Raw genomic sequence first — 23,412 nt, forward strand, 5'->3', positions numbered from 1 at the left:
GTAGATAGTGGTGAGATCCCATTGAGATATCTGAAACTGGTCAGAGTTTTTTTTAAAAATAGCACAGTACTTCTACTCAAACAATAATACTGTAGAGAAATCTCAGACAGGGACTTGCCTGTTTGTACAGCATAGCCTGTCTGCTTGTCTGGCTCACAGCTTTAGATGTGAACAAACAGGTAGGAACAAATGAGAAGGGTTTGTTAGGAACTTAAAGTTGATAACAGTCACCCTTTAAACAGCTCCTCCTTCATAAAAAGCTAGTTGTATGAAGTATCTCACTTATACAAAGATTATCTTTAATGTTAGCTTTTGTTCCATATCTAATATATCACTGAAGCAATAATAATGAAGTTTTCATTACTCAAGAAAGAATCACAGCAGTCATTTAATAATGGAAATAAACTGTTGTTCATTTTTTGTGTAAAAGGTTGTAAATTCCCACAAAGAAGATGGACACAGAGACTATATACTAGAAAAATCTCTTAGGATATCAGTCCTATTTTGCAAATGTCAAAGCAGGCTGTGATTATAGCTTGTAGCACATCAAAAGCCACAGAGCCAATTACAAATACATGCAGACTAGTACATTTACCAGTGATGGGTAACAGTGATTAAAAAGACAAAGTTAATGACTTTCTCTTCTATTTGGTATCTAATTTTTGTACCTTATTATTTGTAGAAGATTTGTATCTTAGAAGATATGGCTTTCCTTATTTGGTATACATTATGTTTTTATGTATTTCTAGTTCAGCAAAAGCCATTACCTCTCTGTTTACCAACATTATTGATAATGTTGGCAGGAAAGTTCACAGACTGGATAAAAATATTTCTTAAGTTACCCTGCTACTGAGTAGTAAAAGTAGCAAATGCTATTTTGGGGAATGATTTTCTGTTATTTAATTTTTTGGCAAGGACTAATAGATTTTAAAAGGGATATTTAAAATCTGGAGGCCTTTCTGTACTAGACAGTAAAAATTTTAATGTAAAATTTGCTAAATTGTGTGGCTAACCACAGTCACAAAACTTTGTTAACACAGTTAAGGTTGCCTAACATTGACACTTGAACATATATGAAAACATAGCACTAGCTATGGAGATGGTAGAATAAAATATACTGCCAGGATAGAGAATACAGTACCTTGATGGACTCTTCCCTTAGCTGCTGATTTGGAATTTGACTGAGTGAAACATTTATCTCTGTACCCAAGCACTGGTAGATAACAGTACAGACAGAAGGAGGAGGAATGGAATGCACATTGCAGCGAGACAGTCATAGCAAGTTGAATAGGAGAGAAGAAAAAGGTTACTTGTCAGTTTCCACTGATGTAGGATTATATTCAAATAATTTTCAAAAGTACAAGATAACAGGTAGTGTATTTCGTAGCCATTACAAAACAACAGAAAACTAATACAAAATAGAAAAGCAGTACCTACTAATCAAAATAAATAATTTTCAAGGCATTGCAATAATTCCAAACATGCAGCACAGCCAAGAAGATATGCCATTATATGATAATTATATAAAATGGAAATTGAGCCATTCAATCAGATTGCTGGATACCTTATTGAAGAACATTACTATTAACATTACCCTGTCAGAAGCAATCTGCACCATAAAGCCACAGGATATTTGTGTAAAGCTGTATATGTTCCTCTCTGACTGGCTTAAGCACATAATTATTCTGTTCTCCAGGTCTATCAGATGCAGGACAGCAGTCCTACCTACCCACCTATCTATCTACACTTCTAAAGTACAGTATAAGGCATATGCTGTTTAGGAAAATTATCACTCTAAACCAGTAACATTCATCATATCAAGGGGCAAATTCTTCCTTCAAGTGCACACTCCTGACTTCCAGGGGGAGTCATACATATGCATCAAAGAGCAGGATTTGGCCCCAAGTGTTTTAATCTACACAAACCATTTGGTATAACAAAAATGTTATAACAGAACATAATTACAGTAACAATGTCTCCTGCTTTTTCAATAAATGTCTTGGCTTTGACTCCACATTTATTTTCCATAAATACGTCAGTATCTATCTAGTAGCAAGAGACTATTATCCTGTGACAACATTCTATTCCACTAACATTACCTCTTAACTGTTTAAATGCTTGGGGATAAAAACAGATGACAAACACTATTTCATATTACTAATTACGCACCACTCCATATTTGAGCCAAAGTTGGAGACAGTCAGACACAAAGGTCTGTACTTTGAGTAATATTATGTTTGTTCTGAAAGATATATAAAAAAGCCAAGAAAGCCCTAGTACTGAAAAATTACAGCAAAATGTAACTGATTGGCCATTTACTTTACAACAGAACCACTCTGACTGGATTTTATGTAAACACTTTGTTCTGATATTTCTAGAGAACCTGATATTGTACAGACAGTGGATGAGCATAGGTCTGACTTGCATACATTCAGGAGAGCCTAATATTCATATTCAGAACTGTTCTGATTTCAAAAAGTGTGCAGAACATCTACCCTGGTATATTTATTCATTTTGATTTAAATAACAAAAAGATGCCTAAACACTCTGACATGTAATTAATATTGTGTGCACATACACACAAAATACAGGAAACGTCATTGCCTGCTGGGTCACATCATAGTAAAACTTGGCTTTTGGGCCCCATATGTATGATGTCCAGGAAAAATAAGGAAATGGAAGAGGGGACTAAGCTCAGAAACTCAGCAATGCTGCTAATAACAGAAGCGTATTAACCTACAATTCTGGACAGTGTACTGCATAATCCTATTGTTAAATGGATGCTGCAGTGCTTGGGCTGTTGGCTGAGACATTGACGACTAGTAGTATATGATATTTATTATTGGGTTACCCAGTGGAACATAAGAGAGAGGAAAAGGGACAGAAATATTTGCTAACATTTGCCCCCAAAACTCTAGAGTTGTGTGCATATTATGATGAATCTTAGTTTTATTTATTTTTAATTACATGTCTTAATTATTAGCATCTCAAAAATACCACCATTTTCTGCTGCCTTCCTAAGGCAGCCTGCTCTTTTAGTCAGCCAGAAGTCCATTGAATCTTACCAGTCTCTGCCCCATACCCACATATTACATTGGGACATTGCTTCACAATGGTGCAATCATAACAAACCATGAAAGAGCATATAAATCTAGCAATAACAAAATTACATATAAAATCACTAATGGGATAATTTGGATGTTTGTGTTATCTTGTGGGAGCACAGTAGCCTGCTATCTGGTATGACTGGTTTTTAGTTCCTTATTAGGAGATATTCCCTTTCTCTCTCCAGAGCTTCCTGCCTTAACTGGGACAGCCATCATTTGACAAACTTGTCACACATTCCTGCATTTCAACTGGATTCCCATGTATCTTGCTGAGTTGTGAGCAGACTGCAGACACTGGCCTGCAGTTACACTTTCAGACCACATAGGGCAGCTGTTGTGCTTGTTGGGCAGACAGTCAGATGGCCCCCCTGTCTCCTCTCTGGCTGTTCCCTCTGTCGGAACCCAGCAGAGGGAACAGCACAAGGTGTGGCCCAATACTGGCCCCACTGGCTCACATATCTTCTAAAGAGTAACCCCAGGCATACATCCCCACTTCCACATTCATCAACCAGCAACCATCCTACCCTCCTGGTTATATCAGCAACTTTCTCACCCCCCCCCCCCCCCCCCCCTTCCCATGCATCCCAGTAACTGCAGACAACCAGCAAACTCCCCCTCAGCCATCCCAGACAGCTCAGTTTCCACCCCTTAGGAGCCTCATGCAACCATCAAACAAGTGCCCGCAGCTAACCCAGCATCCCACCCTCCAGAACCTTATCTACTTAGACACCCTAGTGCACACCCATTTACCCAGCATCCTCAAACAGACACCATCCCACACCCATCCATTGCGGTACCTCTAGATACTCTCCTATCTACCCCAATCTCAGCTGCCAGGTTCTGTGCAGCTCCATGTCCTACCACTGCTTGGGGCAGGGTGTATTCACCAGAAGCAGAAGTTTATGGTTATATGAAAATCATTAGCAAATATGCAAATTAGCTTCATACATATTTTACTATAAATTGTCATGTATGGAGCTGCACAAAGCGTCCTCTCCCTAATTTTCGTCCCATTCCTGTGAGGTTTCTTTTTCTCCCTCTGCTTTTCTTTGCTGTGTCCCTCACTTCACTTCCCCGTATACAGCTCCATGTTTCTTTTCCCCATGTAGGTTTCCCTTTTCCATTTACCACAGCACTGTGAGACTTCTTCTTCTTCTAATCTCTTCCTCTACCACTTTTGAGTATCTCTCTCTACTGAATTATTTTCTTTCCCCACATAACATCGTTATTTCCCTATACTACACCTTTGAAGTTCTTTCCTCTACCACAATCTGGTGCTTCCTCTCTCCTCACTCCTGCAAGGATGAGTTGAAGGAGCTATTGAGTGGCTGTTTCACAGGTGGCTATGGAAACTGGTAGAAGACACAAGGAAGAATAATACAAGAAAAGCAGTCTCTGGTTGCCTAGCAGCAGTCTTTAGTGGCCACAGGTGGTAACTGCAACACAAATATTTTCCCAATACCAGATATTTGGGATGGAATTGGGCCCATTAGCAAATATCCTTGCATCCTTACTCTAGCCTAAAAACATAAAATGAATTTCAGTGCACTGATTTATGCAACGACTGTTCAAAATAAAATCACAACCAATGGCTCAAAGTAGAAAAGTCAAAAGGTCTGATTTCACTCCTGACAAATGAAAAAAGTCTGTCTCTGCCTCTTAGCAGCAGCCCAAGGCCAACTTCCAGACATGCAGACTCTGAAAGCACCAAATTAGTAAGGCTTTTTATTTGTATTAGTATTTTATTTAAACAAAGCTCTCTGCATACATACATCTCTCTTTCATACATACATCCCACAAAGTAAAAATGGTAGCTGGAAGTAACTTCAGACTCAGTAAGCTCTCCTTCAACTCTAAGTGGCCCATTTGTACAACCCTATCCATTACTGGCTGTCCTGCTCTGTCCTTAATTTCCCTGAAGAAACATTCAGATGCATCTATTTGTATATTCATGAGGCATCAAATAATTTTCACCCAACTATTGTGTTGATCTGTAAAGAATTACTCATTCACAACTCTAATGCAAGTCTGAACTTGCTTGGATGCTAACAATATTCTGTTAACAATTAATGACCATTTACTTAATTAAGCAATACAAGATACATGTTTTAACTCCATGTGTGGCTGATGAATTAAAGAATTCTAATATGTGTTTTATTATTTTATAATGCAATTAATTCATGTATGAACTAATTGTTTTTATTTTACTACTAACATTTTATTATACATTTTATTTCAGATTACATCAATGCTTAGTCTTTGAGCTAGTCTTACTAACCTCCTCGAGCAAAGCTATTGGATAGATTTACATCCAAATGTCCTGGCACTACCTGCTTAACCACAGTGGACATTCTTGAAGCCCTCCTTTCAGTGCCTAAAGTCAGTCAAAAAGAATAAAAGATTAAAAACTACAATGTCATTCAGACTAACATTACTCAAATGACAAAAATGTTCTTTTCATGCTGAATGTATTTAACTGCTGCCAATTTTGTACTTTCAAAGTTCCTTAAACTTGTTTTTTAGAGATGTGTATATTTGCAACATTATGGAGGGTTAGGTATGGCTAATGCAATCAAAGTATTTAATGATAAATGAAGCAAAGCAGGCACAAATTTGGGATGGTGTTATTTTGCAAAAAGACATTATTTGGATACACTAAGTCAGTTCCACCAACTGATTAAGCCAAGTAGACAAACTTTTCAAATCACATGCTCCTGTTTCTAAAACATTATTTGAGTTAACTTTACATGAAACCTATCAGGTTTCATCACATGATAACTGAAATAGAATACTGACAAATTTCTTAGTGATTTCACTCAGATCTAGCTAAAGTAGAGTGTACTGCAAGAATTTTTAATTCATTTAACTGAAATTATACCTGGAAAAGAAATGAAAATTCATTCTGACTGTATAAAACATGGAAATAACCATTGCTTATGCAGCTTCCACTACTTTTATAGATAAATACCGTATATGTTCATGTAGCATCAACTTCCAACAACCTTTACAAATTTTCACATAATATAAAATAAAGCAGTGTTTCTCAATCTTTTCAGATTGGCGACCCCTTATTTGAAGCAAAAATATTTTGCAACTTCCTTACATTTAATATAAAAAGAGCAAAAAATATATTAATGATAACTGTGATAAGCCTATATAATACAACTACTATTACTACATTGGACCTCACAAACTTCGAAGGTATTGGCCACCCTGAAATTATTTTGGAAATTTTATTTGCTTTGTTTTAGAAGTGTAATAACATTTTGAATGCCTTGCAACTCTCCTGATTTCCCTCTGCTGCAACTCCTGGTTGAAAAACACTGAAATAGTGTGTCAAATAATAAAAATTATGATGGTCCAAATTTAGCTACAAATTTGGCCTGTCTGAAATTGTTCTGGAGAATAATTTAGTTTTCAACATTCTTGACACTATGGAAAACTCATTTGCAAAAAATTGGAGTAAATTAGCTACCCAGAAGCTATAATTAAGAAGTCACACTGAAGGAGTAACAGAAATCAGACTGGGGAGTCTAAGATACAGACAATCACAGTGGTTTTACTTTTCATCTTAGTTACAGAAAAGAATAGTGCAGCGTATTTTTACCTGGAGACAAAGCAATTGTTGGCCTTACAGTAAGAGTATTACTGCCATTCATTTTACAGTGGATGGAAATTGCATTCAGTAAGGCTTGCAGATATTTCTCCTGTTCTATGCTGCTTGAAGATTCTAAATTAGGAGGAACTATATAAACACAGAAAAGTACAAAATAGATTAAATTATTGCTATATTTACATATATGTGTAAAACCAAAACAACATAGATAACAATCAGATGTAAAAAAAGTGACTGAGAATGAGAGCAGAGAGAACACTTTGCATTCTGCCTTTAATGCACATCAACATTTCTTAGATTCATAGATCATCAAGCCAGAAGGGATCACTGTGATCATCAAGTCTAACTTCCTGTATAACACGGAACTTCCGTAAATGTATTCTTGTTTACTAAAGCCTATCTTTTAGAAAAACACCCTATCTAGATTTAAAAACTGCCAGCGATAGAGAATCCACCACAACCGTTGGTAAATTTTTGCAATGGTTAATTACCCTAATTGTTAAACATTCGTGCCTTATTTCCAGTCTGAATTTATTTAGCTTCAACTTCCAGACACTGGATCTTGTTATGCCTTTGTCTGCAAGACTAAAGAGTCCTCTATTATCAAATTTCTGTTCCCCAGCTAGGTACTTACAGACTGTGATCAAGTCACCCGCTTCACCTTCTCTTTGTTAAACTGAACAGATTGAGCTTCTTGAGTCTATAACTATAAGGCATGTTTTCTATTCCTTTACTCATTCTTGTGGCTTTTCTCTGAACACTTTCCAATTTATCTACATCTTTCTTGAACTGTGGACATCAGAACTGGACACAGTATTCCACTAGCGGTGGCACAAGTGCCAAATACAGAGATAATACATTAATCTCCCTACTACTCAAGATTCCTGTGTTTATACATTCAAAGTTCGTATTAGCCTTTTTGGTCACAGCATTGCACTGGGCGCTCATATTCAGTTGATTTACCTTTTTCGGCATCACTGCTTCCTAGGACAGAGTTCCCTATCCTGTAAAAATGACCTACCTTCTTTGTTCCTAGATGTATAACTTTACATTTGTTTGTATTAAAATGCATATTGTTTGCTTGTGCTCAGATTACCAAGCAATCCAGATAGTTCTGTATCAGTGATCTGCCCTCTTTATTATTTACCACTCTCCCAATCTTTGTCTCATCCACAAATTTTATCACTAATGATTGTATATTTTCTTCCAGGTCACTGATAAAAATGTTATGTAGCATAGAACCAAGAACTGACCCCAAGGGGATCCTCTGGAAACACACCCGCTCAGTGCTGATTCCCCATTTACAATTACACTTTGAAACCTGTCACTTAACCAGTTTTTAAACAAATTTAATGCATGCCATGTTAATTTTGTATTGTCCCAGATTTTTTACACAAAATATTGTGCAGTACCAAGTCAAATATCTTATAGAAGTTTAGATGTGTTGCATCAACACTATTACTTTTATCAAACAAACAGGTAATCTCGTCAAAAGGATATCAAATCAGTTTTACAAAGATCTATTTTCTATAAACCCATTTGATATGCCTGAATTGCACTGCAGAAAAAAATCAGTAGCTTAAAAAAGCAGCACAGTGTACATCAGTTATTATTTTAAAAATCTCCATCTGCCAGTGGTCACCGGTGATAGCAGATTAACATCAGTTTTCCCCTACACTCAGAATGGGAAATAGCACAGTAACTTTGTAGTACCTGTTGGCAAATTTCAACTTTTTTTCTGATGACCTTTTTTAGTGACTACTGAATGTACAGAATAATTTCTTTAACATATTAAATTTTAAAAAAATTCCAAAAGATTGATTACTTACTTTAAAGCAATTGTGGTTTTTTGAGATGTGTTATCCACACAGATTCCACTCTTGGTGTGAATGCACCCCATGCATGCGTTCTGACTGACCTCATGAGCTGCACCCCTGCAGTGGCCTCAACCATCTCTGAGGTCTAGTTTACCCTAGGAAATTAGGTCTGTATAACTATGTCGCTCAGGAGTGCGAAAAATCCACACCCCTGAGTGATGCAGTTAAACTGACTTAATCCCCAGTGTAGATGATGCTAGGACGATGGGAGAATTCTCCATCGATCTAGCTACTGTGTCTCAGCGAGGTGAATTACATATGCCAATGGGAAAACCCCTTCCACTGGCAAAGGTAGTGTCTTCACTGAAGTGCTACAGTGGTGCAGGCTGGGCCACTCAGTGTTTTAAGTGTAGACAAACCCTTTCTGAAAGTCCAAGTACACTATTTCAACTGGATCACCCGTGTCCACATGCTTGTTGACTCCCTCAAAGAATTCTAATAGATTGGTGAGGCATGATTTCCCTTTACAAAAGCCGTATTGACTCTTCCCCAATATAACATGTTCATCTATATGTCTGATAATTCTGTTCTTTACTATAGTTTCAACCAATTTAGCTGAAATTAGGTTTACCCACTTGTAATTGCCAGGATTGCCTCTGGAGTCTTTTTAAAAAATCAGTATTACATTAGCTATCCTCCAATCATTTGGTACAGAGGCTGATTTAAGCAATAGGTTAAATGCAACATTTAGTAGTTCTACTGTTTCATAATTTAGTTTTTTCAGAACTCTTGGGTGAATACCATCTGGTGACTCATTACTGTTTAATTTATTTGTTTGTTCCAAAACCTCCTCTATTGACACCTCAATCTGGGATAGTTCCTCAGAACTCTCACCTAAAAAGAATGGTTCAGCTGTGGGAATCTCAACAACCTTGTTTTCTTTGAGTGCTCCTTTAGTAACTTTATTGTCCAGAAGCCCCACTGATTGTTTGGCAGGCTTTCTGCTTCTGGTGTACTTAAAAAAAAAAAAACTGCTGTTAGTTTTTGTGTCTTTTGCTAGCTGTTCTTCAAATTCTTTTTTAACCTTCCTAATTATATTTTACATTTGACTTGCTAGAGTTTATGCTCCTTTCTATTTTCCTCAGTAGGATTTGACTTCTAATTTTTAGGATGCCTTTTTGACTATAAGCGCCTCTTTTGCTCTGCTGTTTAGCCATGATGATATTTTTTCATCCTCTTGCTATTTGTTTTTAGTTGGGGTATACATTTAGTTTGAGCCTCTGTTATGGTGCTTTTAAATAGTCTCCATGCAGCTTATAGGCACTTCACTCTTGTGACTGGTTTCAGTGGTAGCCGTGTTAGTCTGTATCAGCAAATAAATAAATAAATAAATAAATAAAATAAAATAAAATAAAATAAAATAAAATAAGGAGTCCTTGTGGCATCTTAGAGACTAACAAATTTATTTGGGCATAAGATTTCGTGGGCTAGAACCCACTTCATCAGATGTATGAAGTAAAAAATACAGGAGCAGGTATAAATAAATGAAAGGATGGGGGTTGCTTTACCAAGTGTTAGGTCAGTCTAACGAGATAAATCAATTAACAGACGGATACCAAGGGAGGAAAAATAACTTTTGAAGGAGCGTGGCCCATTACAGACAAGAAGGTGTGAGTAACAGTAGGGAGAAATTAGTATTGGGGAAATTAAGTTTAGGTTTTGTAATGACCCAATCACTCCCAGTCTTTATTCAGGCCTAGTCTGCAAATTAATTCCAGTTCTGCAGCTTCACATTGGAGTCTGTTTTTGAAGTTTTTTTGTTGAAGAATTGCCACTTTGAGGTCTGTTACTGAGTGACCAGAGAGATTGAAGTGTTCTCCTACTGGTTTTTGAATGTTATGATTCCTGATGTTAGATTTGTGTCCATTTATTCTTTTGCGTAGAGACTGTCAGGTTTGGCCAATGTACATGGCAGAGGGCCATTGCTGGCACATGATGGCATATATCACATTGGTAGATGTGCAGATGAACAAGTTGTGACTGTTCCTTTTAATTTCCATTTAACTACCGTAGTTTCCTCACTTTTGTGTCGTTCCCCTCTTTGAAGTTAAATGCTACTGTGTTGGGTTTCTTTGGTATTCCCCCCCAACCCCCGGGATGTTTAATTACATCATGGTTGCTATTACCAAGCTGTAGAACTATCTTCACCTCTTCAACCAGATCCTGTGCTCTATTTAGAACTAAATCAAGAACTGCCTCTCCCCTTGTGGGTTCCAGGACAGCTGCTCCAAGAAGCAGTCATTTAATGTGCCCAGAAATTTTATCTCTGCATCCCTTCCTGAGGTGACATGTACCCAGTCAACATGGGGATAGCTGAAATCTCCCTTTATTGTTGGGTTTTCTGATTTTTTAGCCTCTAATCTCCCTGAGCGTTTCACAATCACTGTCACCAGCCTGGTCAGGTGGTCGGTGGCAAATTCCTATGGTTATACTCTTATTATTCAAGCATGAACTTCATCCCTATGGGGTGTGAAAACGTGGTGTAGCCCTGCATAGGAGGTTGATTTCCAGAGATCACTGCCAGTTGCACTCTTACTGAGCCGAGAGAGAGTCCTGATTTCTTCAGAGAAAGTAAATAGTCCAATATTGCTGAAACTAGAACGGTCAACACTGAGAACTGATGCTGAACTGCTTAGATAGAAAGCTTCTTCCATTTGGCCTCGTATGATTGAAGGTTCAACCTGGTTGAAGGTTTTCTGCATTGAAGAAAGATGTTTTGGGCTGCAGCAGAGCAGCATTGCTCTGTAGATGTCATAAAGCCAGCATCCAGGCTGCAAGGTGTAATGATTTGGGGTCATCGTTCTGAGAAACCAGGCTGGTTTCTGTATTGCTATATTCATTAGATCTGAATACTTGCCTGGTCCATTCTGGGACTATCATGATCATACAATCATCTTGCCTGACCTTCCTCCAAACTTTGGGTATCACAGGTGTTGGTTGAAAGGCATACATTAAATTTGGAGCCCACAGGGTGAGATAGGCATCCATGTGGATGCCTCTTTTGGAGCAGAACATATGGCACTTGCTGCAAACAGTTCCAATTTTAGAAACCCCCATACGCAAAAAATGACAAGAAGGACTGAGCTCTTGAGGGATCATGTTTCTTTCAAATAAGTCTCTGCTGAATTGATCCGACAAAGTAGTCTGGAGGCCAGGTGTGGTATGATTACAGATACACCAATCCCAGAAATGCATGACTTCCTGGCAGTGAAGAGGATCTGGCTCCCCTCCCCCCCCCCGCTTGTTGATATGTTGTATTGCTGTGGTGTTGTCTATGAACACGTGGATAGTTAAGCCTTAAATAAGAGGTAGAAAAGCCAGTTGAATAGCCCTGACTTCTAGAATGTTTATATATAGGACCATCTCCTGAGGAGACCATCTCCCCATAATCTGTAATTGGTGGAGCTGAATGAATGTGGTGTAAATGCATGCTGCCATGTGCCCTATGAGTTTGTGGTGGGTCCTCAATGGTGTTTTTGGGTATTCCTGGAACTGTCTGAAATCTCTGAAGGAGGTATGCTCTTGCTGACCTAGATTCTAACATGGCTCTGATAAGTTCTATGCTCTGATTTGGGATCTGTGTGGATTTTTTTTTTTGACTTGGCGTCCCATGATGCAAAGAGATTTAGAATAATTTAAATGAGTTAGTCGCTTGTTGTGGGGATTTCCTTGTCTAAATGGTTTTCTAGATAGCATTATACCTGGAGTCCTTGTTTTCTCATATGGGCTTGGCACCATTGCCAGAACTTTGGTGAAAGGCCAAAGCACAGGACTCCATACTGATAGTATGATGTTCATTCCTCCTGTGAGCTGGATGTATCAAAATGTGAAAATAGGCATCCTGTAAATTGAGAGTCATGAACCAGCCCATAGGATCCAAATTGGGGATTATAGAAAGGTAGCAATACAGAATTTGAAACAATGGATAAAGGCATTGAGATGTCAAAGATCGGTTTCCAACTTCCTTCTTCTATAGTAGTAAGCAGTAAAAGTCCTTGCCATTGAACTCTAGGGGCATTCCCTCCACTGCTCCTGGTTGTATGAGGGAATTTATCTCTTGCTTCAAAGTCTCTTGTGAGAAGGGTCCCCGAAGAGGGTCAAGAAGGGGGTTGGAACAGCTTGAAACCAGATGGGATACTTTTTGCTTATTATCTCAAGGACTGACTAATAAAAAATAAATAAATAAAAATATATGGAGATATACCTATCTCATAGAACTGGAAGGGACCTTGAAAGGTCATTGAGTCCAGCCCCCTGCCTTCACTAGCAGGACCAAGTACTGTCCCTGACAGTTTTTTTTTGTGTGTGTGTGTGCCCCAGATCCCTAAAGTGAGGTCACTTGATGCTGAGAATTGTACTGGTGCTCATATGCCGAGCACCTGGGCATCCGGTGTTGTGGTGTCAGGCTACCAAAAAGAGGCCAATGGTGCTGTGAACAAAGCTCTCTGTGCTGTAGCTGGTACTGAGGTCTGTGCTGTATGATCAGTACTGAAGGCAGTGCAGTCCTTACTCTGGAAGGGAACGGTCAGCGCCAGCTTTAACTTTGGTATGGAGATACTAGAATGAGACTCTGCTTTCAGGCTCTTAGTGGAAGAAAATGTAGAGGATGATTTCTGTGTCCTACTTGGGGAAGAAGATCAGTACTGTCCTGGTCCTGGGAGCAGCATCAATGATGGTCCCCTTTCAGAAGTCAATGCTGATGTGGCAGACAAATGGGTCTTGTGAGAAATGACCCAGGGCCTTGTGAGAAATGACCCAGGGCCTAAGAGTAGGGGTTTGGCTCACTGGGAAACTAGAGACAACTGCAACTGCCTTGATTGAAGAAGCTTCTCTGTGGATGTGCATGGATCTGATGAGTCTTGCATCAATTTTTCCAGGAGGAAGAGTTTGAGTCTTGCCTCATTCATCTTCTCAGTACACTTGGAGAATGATGAGCATTTGGAGCAACACTTCACGACATGTCCCTCTCCTAGGTAAATGAGACATCTAGAATGCCGATTGTTAACTGCTTTACAGGAGGGCAAATTTTAAACTCCTGTGACTTGATGTCAGCCATTTTAAAGTAATATACAATGGGGTAAACCCCTTGTACAGTGGAGTAAAGAAAACCTATGAATAAACCATTAAGTTGCTTTATTTTATTATAGCCAACAGGCAAAAGAAACCTATAGAAGAAATAATAACTATCCTAACCACAACAAATTAACACTAATACTAGAGCAAGGGGTGTGGACACTCCAAGGGTTCTCTCTTGCAGCAATGAGTGAGAAGAAGGAAGTGACAGGTGGCTGGGACGCTCTGTCCTTTATGCCCTTAGCTAGAGAGCACTTAAGGTGCACAGTGGCCAGAACAGCCAATGATATTAAAAAAGAAAAACTGCTCTTGAGCAGTAGGTCAAAGTGTACTACTAGGGAACCTCTAGTGAGCGGCAGCAGGGTACACACAGAGAGTGTGTGGCCTGGTGAGCACTGTAAATTTATAACCCAGTGCGGAGTCCACTAACCACTAACGTAACAGCCAATCCAAATATTGCTGTCATTATTGAATTTCTAATTAAAATATTTCTGAAGTTTTAGCACTTTTTTGCAAGTGCCTGTGAAATATGCAAAGCTCTTATAGTTAAATATTATGCCAGATGTGAACTGTTCTTTATAAATAGTTGAAAATATTTATAAATATAATTAATAAGTTACAATTTCCCATGGTTATTTCACAGAGATACCTTATGAACCAGTACTTTATTCAACGGATTATGCAGAAAATACTTAAATCATGCAATCTATCCTCAGCATGAGAACCTTGAGTCACTCATTGCTTTTATGTAACTTGCTTACCATAGTACATTATGTTATTAACAGTGAAAAATTCCACAGGGCAAACTATTCAGTAATGTCAAGTACTTTAAAACAGATTTTTAGTCTTTAATTGCAGAAGTGAAGGAACTTATTGATCCAGAAATTTCTATACTGATTGGATATCTGTTTTGCTACTTTCCTCTCATGCTTTCTGAGCAACATTCTGATATTTTTTCTTAGAAATAAATTCCACTGGCTAGTTAATTCCCAACTCCCATGATACCATTTATTTCAAAGAGGTAAAAGGACCCTTCATTCTGCTCTAATTTCTCTGGGTCAGGCTAGGGTTTGGATAGTTAATCGCAAACCAAATTCTTCCTTCTTTAGATAACCAAGTTCACTTTTGTCTTGAATTCTACTTCTAACACTATATGCCTAAGAGATGCACCAGTCCTGTTTTCTTCACACAGTCACAAGTATTTCCCCCCCGCCCCAAAATATATATATATATATATATGGAGATATACCTATCTCATAGAACTGGAAAGGAGCCTGAAAGGTCATCAAGTCCAGGCCCCTGCCTTCACTAGCAGGACCACGTACTGATTTTGCCCCAGATCCTTAAGTGGCCCCCTCAAGGACTGAACTCTCAACCCTGGGTTTAGCAGGCCAATGCTCAAACCACTGAGCTATCCCTCTCCCAGTGCTTAGACTTTCCTTATTGGCTAGCATCTTTGAGGTATTAACTTTATTCAGTGTCATTATCTTATCCTCAGAACAAAACACCATATACAGCTCACTCAGGCCCTCTCAAAAACATAAAACCAAGACAGTAACTATGAGAAAGAATAAGAATTAAAGACACACCATGCAGCTCATGTGGGAGGTGAAAGTCGAGAGTAATGTGTCCTTCACAATTCATTTCCCTCTAAACATGCAATTCACTTTCCTCCAATATTCTCTTCAAAGATACTCCATTATGACAGATCTTGCACTGTTCCAGTGGTGATCATGGGAAAGATGAACCTTTATCTCACCCAAAGAACCCAAGCAGAACTCTGGAAATCTCTCAGGCCTTGGTTTTATAAAAAGCTCTCTCAAAGTAAAACTAAAATTATGCTCAACGCCATCAGAGAGTCAAATGGGTAGAATTTGCTCTAACTATTGCTATATCCCATAAATAATGACAACATGAACTCGTGTGTGATGCAAGAAAATAAGGTGCAACAACAAAACCAAATTAGAAGAATATTGTTTAAAGAAAGCAGGTGGGGTTGCTGTAAATTAAATAATTTATTCATGAGAACACCATACATCTCTAAAAAGAACCTCTTTCACTGAAACAACACATACAGAAAGTCCAGAAACATAAGCTCACCTGCAGTATGTGTGTTTTGAGATTTGAAGAGGCCGACAACTCCCTTTCCATGGAAGCCCCCAGCTCTTAGCAGCAGAGTACTGATTTTTGAGTTTTTCCAGCAGACAACTGGCAGACGATTGTGACGATAACAACGAGCTACCCTCTGCAAACTGCTGTCTTGCACAGACTGAGGTACTACCAAAAGTCCAGGATAGCTATATTAATCAATAGAGAGAAAATTAAAAAGATAATCAGAATTATTTCCTAAAAGATTCTTCCTTTTCCTTTTTAAAACAGGATATGTATATTTCTTAATCTGCAGTTTTCACTGATATATGCACTTTTATTTATCATAGAATCATAGAATATTAGGGTTGGAAGAGACCTCAGGAGGTCATCTAGTCCAATCCCCTGCTCAAAGCAGGACCAACACCAACTAAATCATCCCAGCCAGGGCTTTTAAAGAATAGCTAATTTTTGTAATACAGTGTATTTTTGATTATTTTGATAGGATGAAGAGTATTAGAATTTTTAAAAAGCAAATTTCATTGGAGAAAATGTAAACTACTTCCTTTTTTTCTTTCATTTACAGTCTTATTTGTTGATAAATCTCCTTGCTCCCCATTTATTCCTGAAATTCTCTCCTCAATCTGTCATTTGAACAGAGTCAGGTTTATGAGAAAGACATAGAAAACAGATCACTGGGGCTCTTCAAAGGAAACAAACATTATTTTTATATTTGACACCAGTGATTGTGTACAGGCGCTGACATTTTAAAGGCAAGAATGTTTAGATGCTTTGAATTAAAACACAGTACTTTGGCATTGACCATAACTAGCTCATGTCAAAATGCATTTAAATATTTTAGTAAGAAACAATTTTGGAAAAGCACATTACAAATTGCTGGTTATATAATGTTTAAAAAAACAAAACAAAGACAGTTTGGGAACTTCCACGATATAATAGTTCTGAAAACGGAAAATCAAGCAAGAGTGTTGTCTCTGGTTATGTAAGTGGAAGAAGGATTCAAGGCGTTTGAAAGATTTCTTCTACCTCCTACAAAGAGGATTCAATTAAAGTGTCAGTTTTATTTTGAGAGAAAACTAATTAAAGAGAGCACTCGGGAGATTTTACATTTTACTAAAGAACCCCTCTTCTTCTATAATGCACAACATAAGGTTGTTTGTGACACAATGTAAGTGAACTTATTTGACATTTACTGAACTTAATCATTAGGGAATGAATGCCTAATCCATTTTATGGTCTATTTCCTAAAATACAGTACCTGAACCAAAATCACATGACATTAAATAACCACTCATATCCCGAAATTTGTAAACGAATTGGATATTGACTACTTTTCTCAAAACAGTGACAAAAATTCAAACAGGTATTTTTTGGGTAAGGATAAGGTATGAAAATTATTTTAAAAATATAGTGATTACAAGCAACTTAAAAGCATAGTTAATATAATGCAGTGATTTCTTTGGTTCAATTTAACTAATATTCGCTAGTGATTGAATAAAAGTATTGCTGTCACATTGGTGCTTTGGATAAGAGACAAACAGCCTGGATTTAATATTCTTTTGTGCTCTTTCCATGAAAGCGATGGCAATTTCATTTTTCCATAATGAAAACAACTTTTAGCCTGCAGTGTCTTTGTAGGATGTGAGTGCTTCAGTGATGAAACTTCTGCAGATTTGCTGTTGTGTTAAACAGCATTTTTGTAGGCACTGATAATAAATCTCAGTTAACTTTCACAATAAAAAGGGCTTATGCATTAACTTCTGACTGACGTTCAGGAGTTCACATATAGTATATGACAAACATTTTAAAGGAAGTGCTCCAACAACTGGTTCATGAGTTCTTATTTGCAGTTTCTGGTTTGAACTGTATTAATAAAATGCACTTCTGGGGCTTGTTTTCCTAGTCTCAAACAGAAGTTTTAGGTGTGTAACATCCAGTAACTTTAAAATGAATTGATTGTATGTAGCTCCCATGCATTGACAGGAGAATAGACCTTTAGGAGCTTTCGAATTAGGATTTCATAATGTACAAAAAGGACATTATAGATCCAACTAAAATACAATTCTTAGTAGCTGAATATACAGAGCTGCTAACAAATATAATACAACAAAAAGAGAGAGAAAATTAGCACTGCTATGTTTGCTGTAAGTTCAGTGTTATTGGTTTTGGGTTTATGACAAGTACCATTTTCTCAGAATACTTTGCTCTCTAAATAGATGTGTTATATGTAATGGATGTTGTGGATGATGTGTAATATGGCAGATACACATTTCTAAACATAAGAGTGAACTGATTAACTCACCTTCTACAAAGTGAATACATCCTGTTCAATGCAGTTATTCGGAAGTATTCTGTTTTGGAGCGAGAAGAGCTACTACTGATGGTCCCCAGTCCCAAACGCTGATAGTCTCTAAAACAGGCTCTCTCTACTAACTGCTCCATTGTTGACTTTTCTGAGGCTTTCAAAGTACCACTTGTGTGCAATTCACTGTCATCTGAAACTGAAGTTAAAATACTTTTCTAGCTTAGTATTTAGAAATGCACTAGTTATATAAAGTAGACTGCGATGCTTCATTCTGAGCAAAACATTACATTTACCAAATCCAGCAATTGCTGATGGCAGGGACAAATGACAACTGATACCAATTTATACAAATTATAGCCAACAGGCTACAAATTTTATTAAAGTAATTTAAGATAAAGGCTACAATATCCTGGAACTGATGGAAGGGAGCATATGTGAAGCAGCAACACCCTAAAACTGTCACCAGCATCCCAGTGGCATGCAAATATTATCAATGACCTAAACAGTTCTATTTAAACCTAAGGCAAAGATGAGCCCATATAATTCCAAAGCTAGTAGTTCAGCATAATCTTCTGCACTGGGAAAGTTGATTTGGGATCTTCAGTTACTCCTGTGGATCTAACCTACAAGGTCCAAAGAAGTGGGAATTATGAACATTCCACATGCCACCCACCACAGAAACATAGAAATTACCTCACTAGATCAGTATCTAGTTTAGTATCCTGTCTCCAAAAGCAGCCAGCACCAGATGCTGCAGAGGAAAGTATAAGAACCCCACAGTAGGGAGATACCGGATAATCTGCGCCTCACATTAAATAATTAACTGATCTCTAACAGTTAACATGAGACATGAAGTTTAATATCTCTTCCACAAAATTCATCATTATGATCATTCTAGATATCTTGTTATCCATATTAATGTCCAATCCATTTTTGACTCTTTATACGTTCTTGGCCTCAACTTCCTTTGGCAGTAAGCTCCACAGTCCATCACGAGGTCGGGAGACCAACACAACCCTTCTCTACCCACATCACCAAAACAATTTAAGCCTTGCCCAGAGGAATAATGTACCCTGTTGTTGCACAGAACAGGAGAAGTCTGCTCTTCTTTTCCTGCCAGTGCGGCCAATGCCACAGGAGCTGCATGCACTGCAGACTGAGAGGCGCTGCAACTTCTCAGTACACTCACTGCTGAGCACATACAGCTCAGCGAGGTGGCAGCAGCCAGCAGGGCACCCACCTGTGCCGATCCCGTGGGGCAAGAAGAGGTGAGCCAATCTGACCTGAGCCTGAGTGGGGTTGGTTGTTTTCACACCCAAACCAACCCAGACCCAACACTTGTAGTTGGGCCCCATCAGGTTTGGGTCAGATTGCAGAACACTAATTCACAGGCAGTGACCTGGCATATAAGAGAAGGGTGCTTGGAATCTATTTGAATAATGACTTGAAGAAATGCTCTGCTAAAGTGGTTTTCAGTTCTTGATGCCTCTAACAAGGGAGTAATGTTGTGGAAATGTATGAACCCAATCCCACATAGTTGCCCTACAGATCTCAGAGATTGGTACACTTCTTAAAGAAGCCACAGGATCTGCCTGGGTCCTGGTGGAGTGGGCACTGATCTAAACTAGCTAGCTCAGTATACTCTGATGCAACAGTTAGATATTCTAGGGACAGATACTGCCAGGCCCTTCATCCTACCTATGAAAACTACAAATAATCTCAGTGAATGATAGTGCCCGAAGCACATCCAGGGTATGCAGTATGGCTTCCCCTTGGCTGGAGTGGGGCATAAGAAAAAAGACAAAGCTATACTGGTATTAGACAATCAGGTATTACTTAGAAGTCTGAGACTACTTTCAGCAAGATTTTAGAGTGAGGCCTAAAGGCCACCTTATCCTTATGTAATATATGTATATTGTGTAATATAGTATATTGTGCACCAGTCATAGTAATATGGGCCTATATTTCTCCTTCCCTTTGGGCAGATGTTACTGCCACAAGGAAGGCTATCTTCATGGATAAATGATAAAGTAAGCAAATAGCTAGAGACTCAAAAGGGTGGGCAATCAATCCCACTAGGACTATCTTAGAGATCTCAAGCAGGGGAAGACTCCTTAACTGGGTGAAACAGGTACCCTGTTTCCCCGAAAGTAAGACATCCCCCGAAAATAAGACCTACTTCCAGTTTTGCCTCTCGCTGTAATATAAGGCATCCCCCCGAAAATAAGACCTCCCCGATAATAAGGCCACCCCGGAATATAAGGCCCCGAAGCTCCAGGAAAAATAAGACCTCCCCTGAAAATAAGACCTAGCGCATCTTTGGGAGCAAAAATTAATATAAGACACTGTCTTATTTTCGGGGAAACAGGGTACATATGGCCCTTAAGGAATCTAGCTACTGTCAGTTGGGAGAATGCTGTGTGACCCAGAATGGGAGGGATGGTTGGCTACCCAGTGTACTCTTAAAGAGCTTATAAACAGTCCTGCATTTTCCAGCAATAAAAGGTAACTCAAAATAGCAGGTATCTCAGTGTCTAAGGGAGCTAACTGATGTTGCTGGATCCAAATAGCAAATCTTTTCCACTTTGCCAAATATGTAAGTCTATTAGGTCTTTTCTACTGTGGATTAACATACTTTGGACCTCTGCAGAGCAACTCCCCTCAATGATGGTTTGCTAGTCTTCATCTAGGCTGTCAAGTGTAATGAATCAGGGTCTGGATGGAGGATCTACCAGTCGTTCTGGGAGATTATGTCTGGAAGAGGGAAGGGTACTGGATAGATTAATCAGGTCTGATAACCAGAACTGTCTTGGCCAAGCCAGTACTAGCATGATCATAACAACTGTAGGCTTCCTTGGGACCTGTGCTCAAGAGTCCAAAGGTCTAGGGCCTGGAGATGGTCCAGGTGAAGTCCCAACTCGAGTGTGGAATCATTTGTCACTAGTGTCTTAGATGGCAATGGTGGGGAAAAGGATAGTCCTTCTACCAGTTTAATAACAATAGGACTTCTGGGGGACCTGCACCTTTATGACTATAATATCTTTTGGGAAGATACAAAGACTTCAACCATGTGACTTAAGTGAAGTCTGGCATACTGTATTATGTAAGTGCAGGAGGCCATGTCATCTAGAAGTCTGAGGTATGCTTGTCCTGAAGTTTGAGGATGAGCCTGTAAATTGTTGTTGAGATCCATGATGGTGTTGAATCTGTCCTGAGGCGGACAAACCTTTGCTGCTGTAGACTATGAATTGTATCCTCTGGGTTGGTACTAATACTGACTTTTATATGTTGACTTTGTGGTGGGCAGTGAAAAGCTGAAGTATTTGATGATTGGAGCTGGTCACGTGCTGTGTGATTTCTCAGGTATAAACCAACCGTTGAGGTATGGTACACCTGGATTCCTTGCTTTCTCAGGTGAGCCACCACCAGTGCGAAGCATTTTGTGAATGCTGTTGTTGCTGCTGGTAGTCCAAATGGAAGAACTCTATATTGATAATAGGAATTTCCCACTTGGAATCTCAGGTAATTCTAATGAGCTCGATGGATTGTTATGTGAAAGTAGTGAACTTGGAAGCTGAGAGCTGCAAACCACTCCTGGGGATCTAAGCAGGGGATTATAGAGGTTAGTGTTACCATTCTGAACTTGGGACAGCTAAATACCTTGCTCCAAATCCAGAATTGGGCACCAGCCTCCCTTTTTCTTTGGAATTAGAAAATAATGGGAGTAAACCCCATTCCCTCTGTATTCTACAGGCACTTCTTCCACGGCTTCAAGACTTAGAAGTGATCCACCTGTAGCTGTAACAGTCTCTCATGGGAGGGATCCATGAAAAGGGATGGGGAAGGGAGATGGGGGGTAGGAAGGGTCTGAAATTGTATGAATATGCCACCATGATGATCTCTAAGACCCAATGGTCTGTGGTGCTGAAAAAATAAAGTAAATGGTTTCCAAAAGGAGAAGAGGAGTAAAAAAAGATCCTCTAGGTGTTATAAATGGCTCCTGACCAAGGCATCAAATCAGCTGCCTTGAAGCTGTTGCAATGAGTGACTGACAAAGAGGAGACAAAGGGCATCTCTTTTTTGGCACCTCTGCTGAATATAGGAGCTCTGCTTGGAGTAGGTCTGGTGCAGATGTGGTTACTTCCCAAAGATCTTAAAGGTGCTTGTGAGTTGGTTGAAACTCAGAATTTCTGGTTCATGGGAAATTTTGACATTTTGAAATTTGGTTTCAATCTGATTCCAAGGTTGTTTGTACCTCTCTAGGTATGCCAGAAAACGTCAACCACAAGGACTTCCTCATAGCAATAGATGTGGCCATGGTCTTAACTGTTGTGTCTGAGATACAGCCTCAGCCTCCAGTCTAGTACAGCATGGTGAGAAGGGTGTGCTGACCTTCAGAGACTAACAACTTGCCTTAAACTGCAGCGAAGAGTGTAAGCCTTGCTCACCTTTTGCTTTCTTGAACAACCTGAAAATGCCCATCATTAAGTGGCATCACCACATCTCAAGAAGGGCAGTTCTTAAAACCAGGAGACTACAGTTCAGCCGTAAGGGTTGGAACCCAGTACTGAGGAAGCCTCACAAACTAAGGAATTTTTTTACAATTTTTTTTAAAGGTGTGTGTGTGTGGGGGGGGGGGGACACACAACAATTAACCCATTAACACTAAACTTACTAACACTTCCTGCCTTTTATGCATTCCGGGCAGCAGGACATACAGGGTGCAAGCGCAACTCCAGTGGACACTGCTAGCCAAAGAATCCAATCTTGAGCGTAGGGAGTGGACACGCACCACAATTGGAATCTATATGGACAAGGACTGAAGAAGAATCTGGATTTTCACACAATGAGAGTTATTTCTGACTAATGTGAGGACATTTTCCCTCTGATTTCTTTCCCTTCTCCCTCAGATGAGGGACGAGCATTAGGTATTTTTAGCCTTTTCCTTGAAGGCTTTGTTCATTCTTTTTGAGAGCACACAATGAGCCAAGCTTAAGAGTTCAGTAGGAATGAGCTTTATATACATCCACATATTTTGTCCCACCCACACTTACCAACCGGTCCAATCATTTTATTAATGAAAAAAAGTATTTTAAAAATAAAACAAAAGAAAGGGGGAAAAAGATTAGTCTCCTTTTCCTACTTGTAATCTTTCCTATATATATATATATATATCTCCATATCCAACACCAGTGATGTGATAAATAGGAAACATTTGGCTTGTGTAATGTTTTGAAGAAATAATTAATTTTTGATACACTTCATTATCTGAAATAGTAAATAAAAAAAGTGAAGAATGGTGTGACAAAACAATACCTATTTAGG

At 38.8% G+C, this 23,412-nt stretch overlaps 1 protein-coding gene across 1 annotated transcript in view; it reads right to left on the reverse strand.

Moving 5' to 3' along the window:
- The window catches only part of SBF2 (SET binding factor 2), a 580,351-nt gene that overhangs the window by 57,117 nt on the left and 499,822 nt on the right, over positions 1–23,412 (reverse strand). The window contains exons 26-29 of the mRNA XM_024196200.2: positions 18,085–18,283; positions 15,774–15,970; positions 6,715–6,852; positions 5,386–5,481 (exon numbers count right to left, since the gene is read on the reverse strand). Coding sequence (XP_024051968.1) covers positions 5,386–5,481; positions 6,715–6,852; positions 15,774–15,970; positions 18,085–18,283 — 630 coding nt within the window. The remainder of the gene's footprint in view (positions 1–5,385; positions 5,482–6,714; positions 6,853–15,773; positions 15,971–18,084; positions 18,284–23,412) is intronic.

This window comes from Terrapene carolina, unplaced genomic scaffold, assembly GCF_002925995.2.
Source record: "Terrapene carolina triunguis isolate 2854851 unplaced genomic scaffold, T_m_triunguis-2.0 Scaffold96, whole genome shotgun sequence".
NCBI lineage: Eukaryota > Metazoa > Chordata > Testudines > Emydidae > Terrapene > Terrapene triunguis.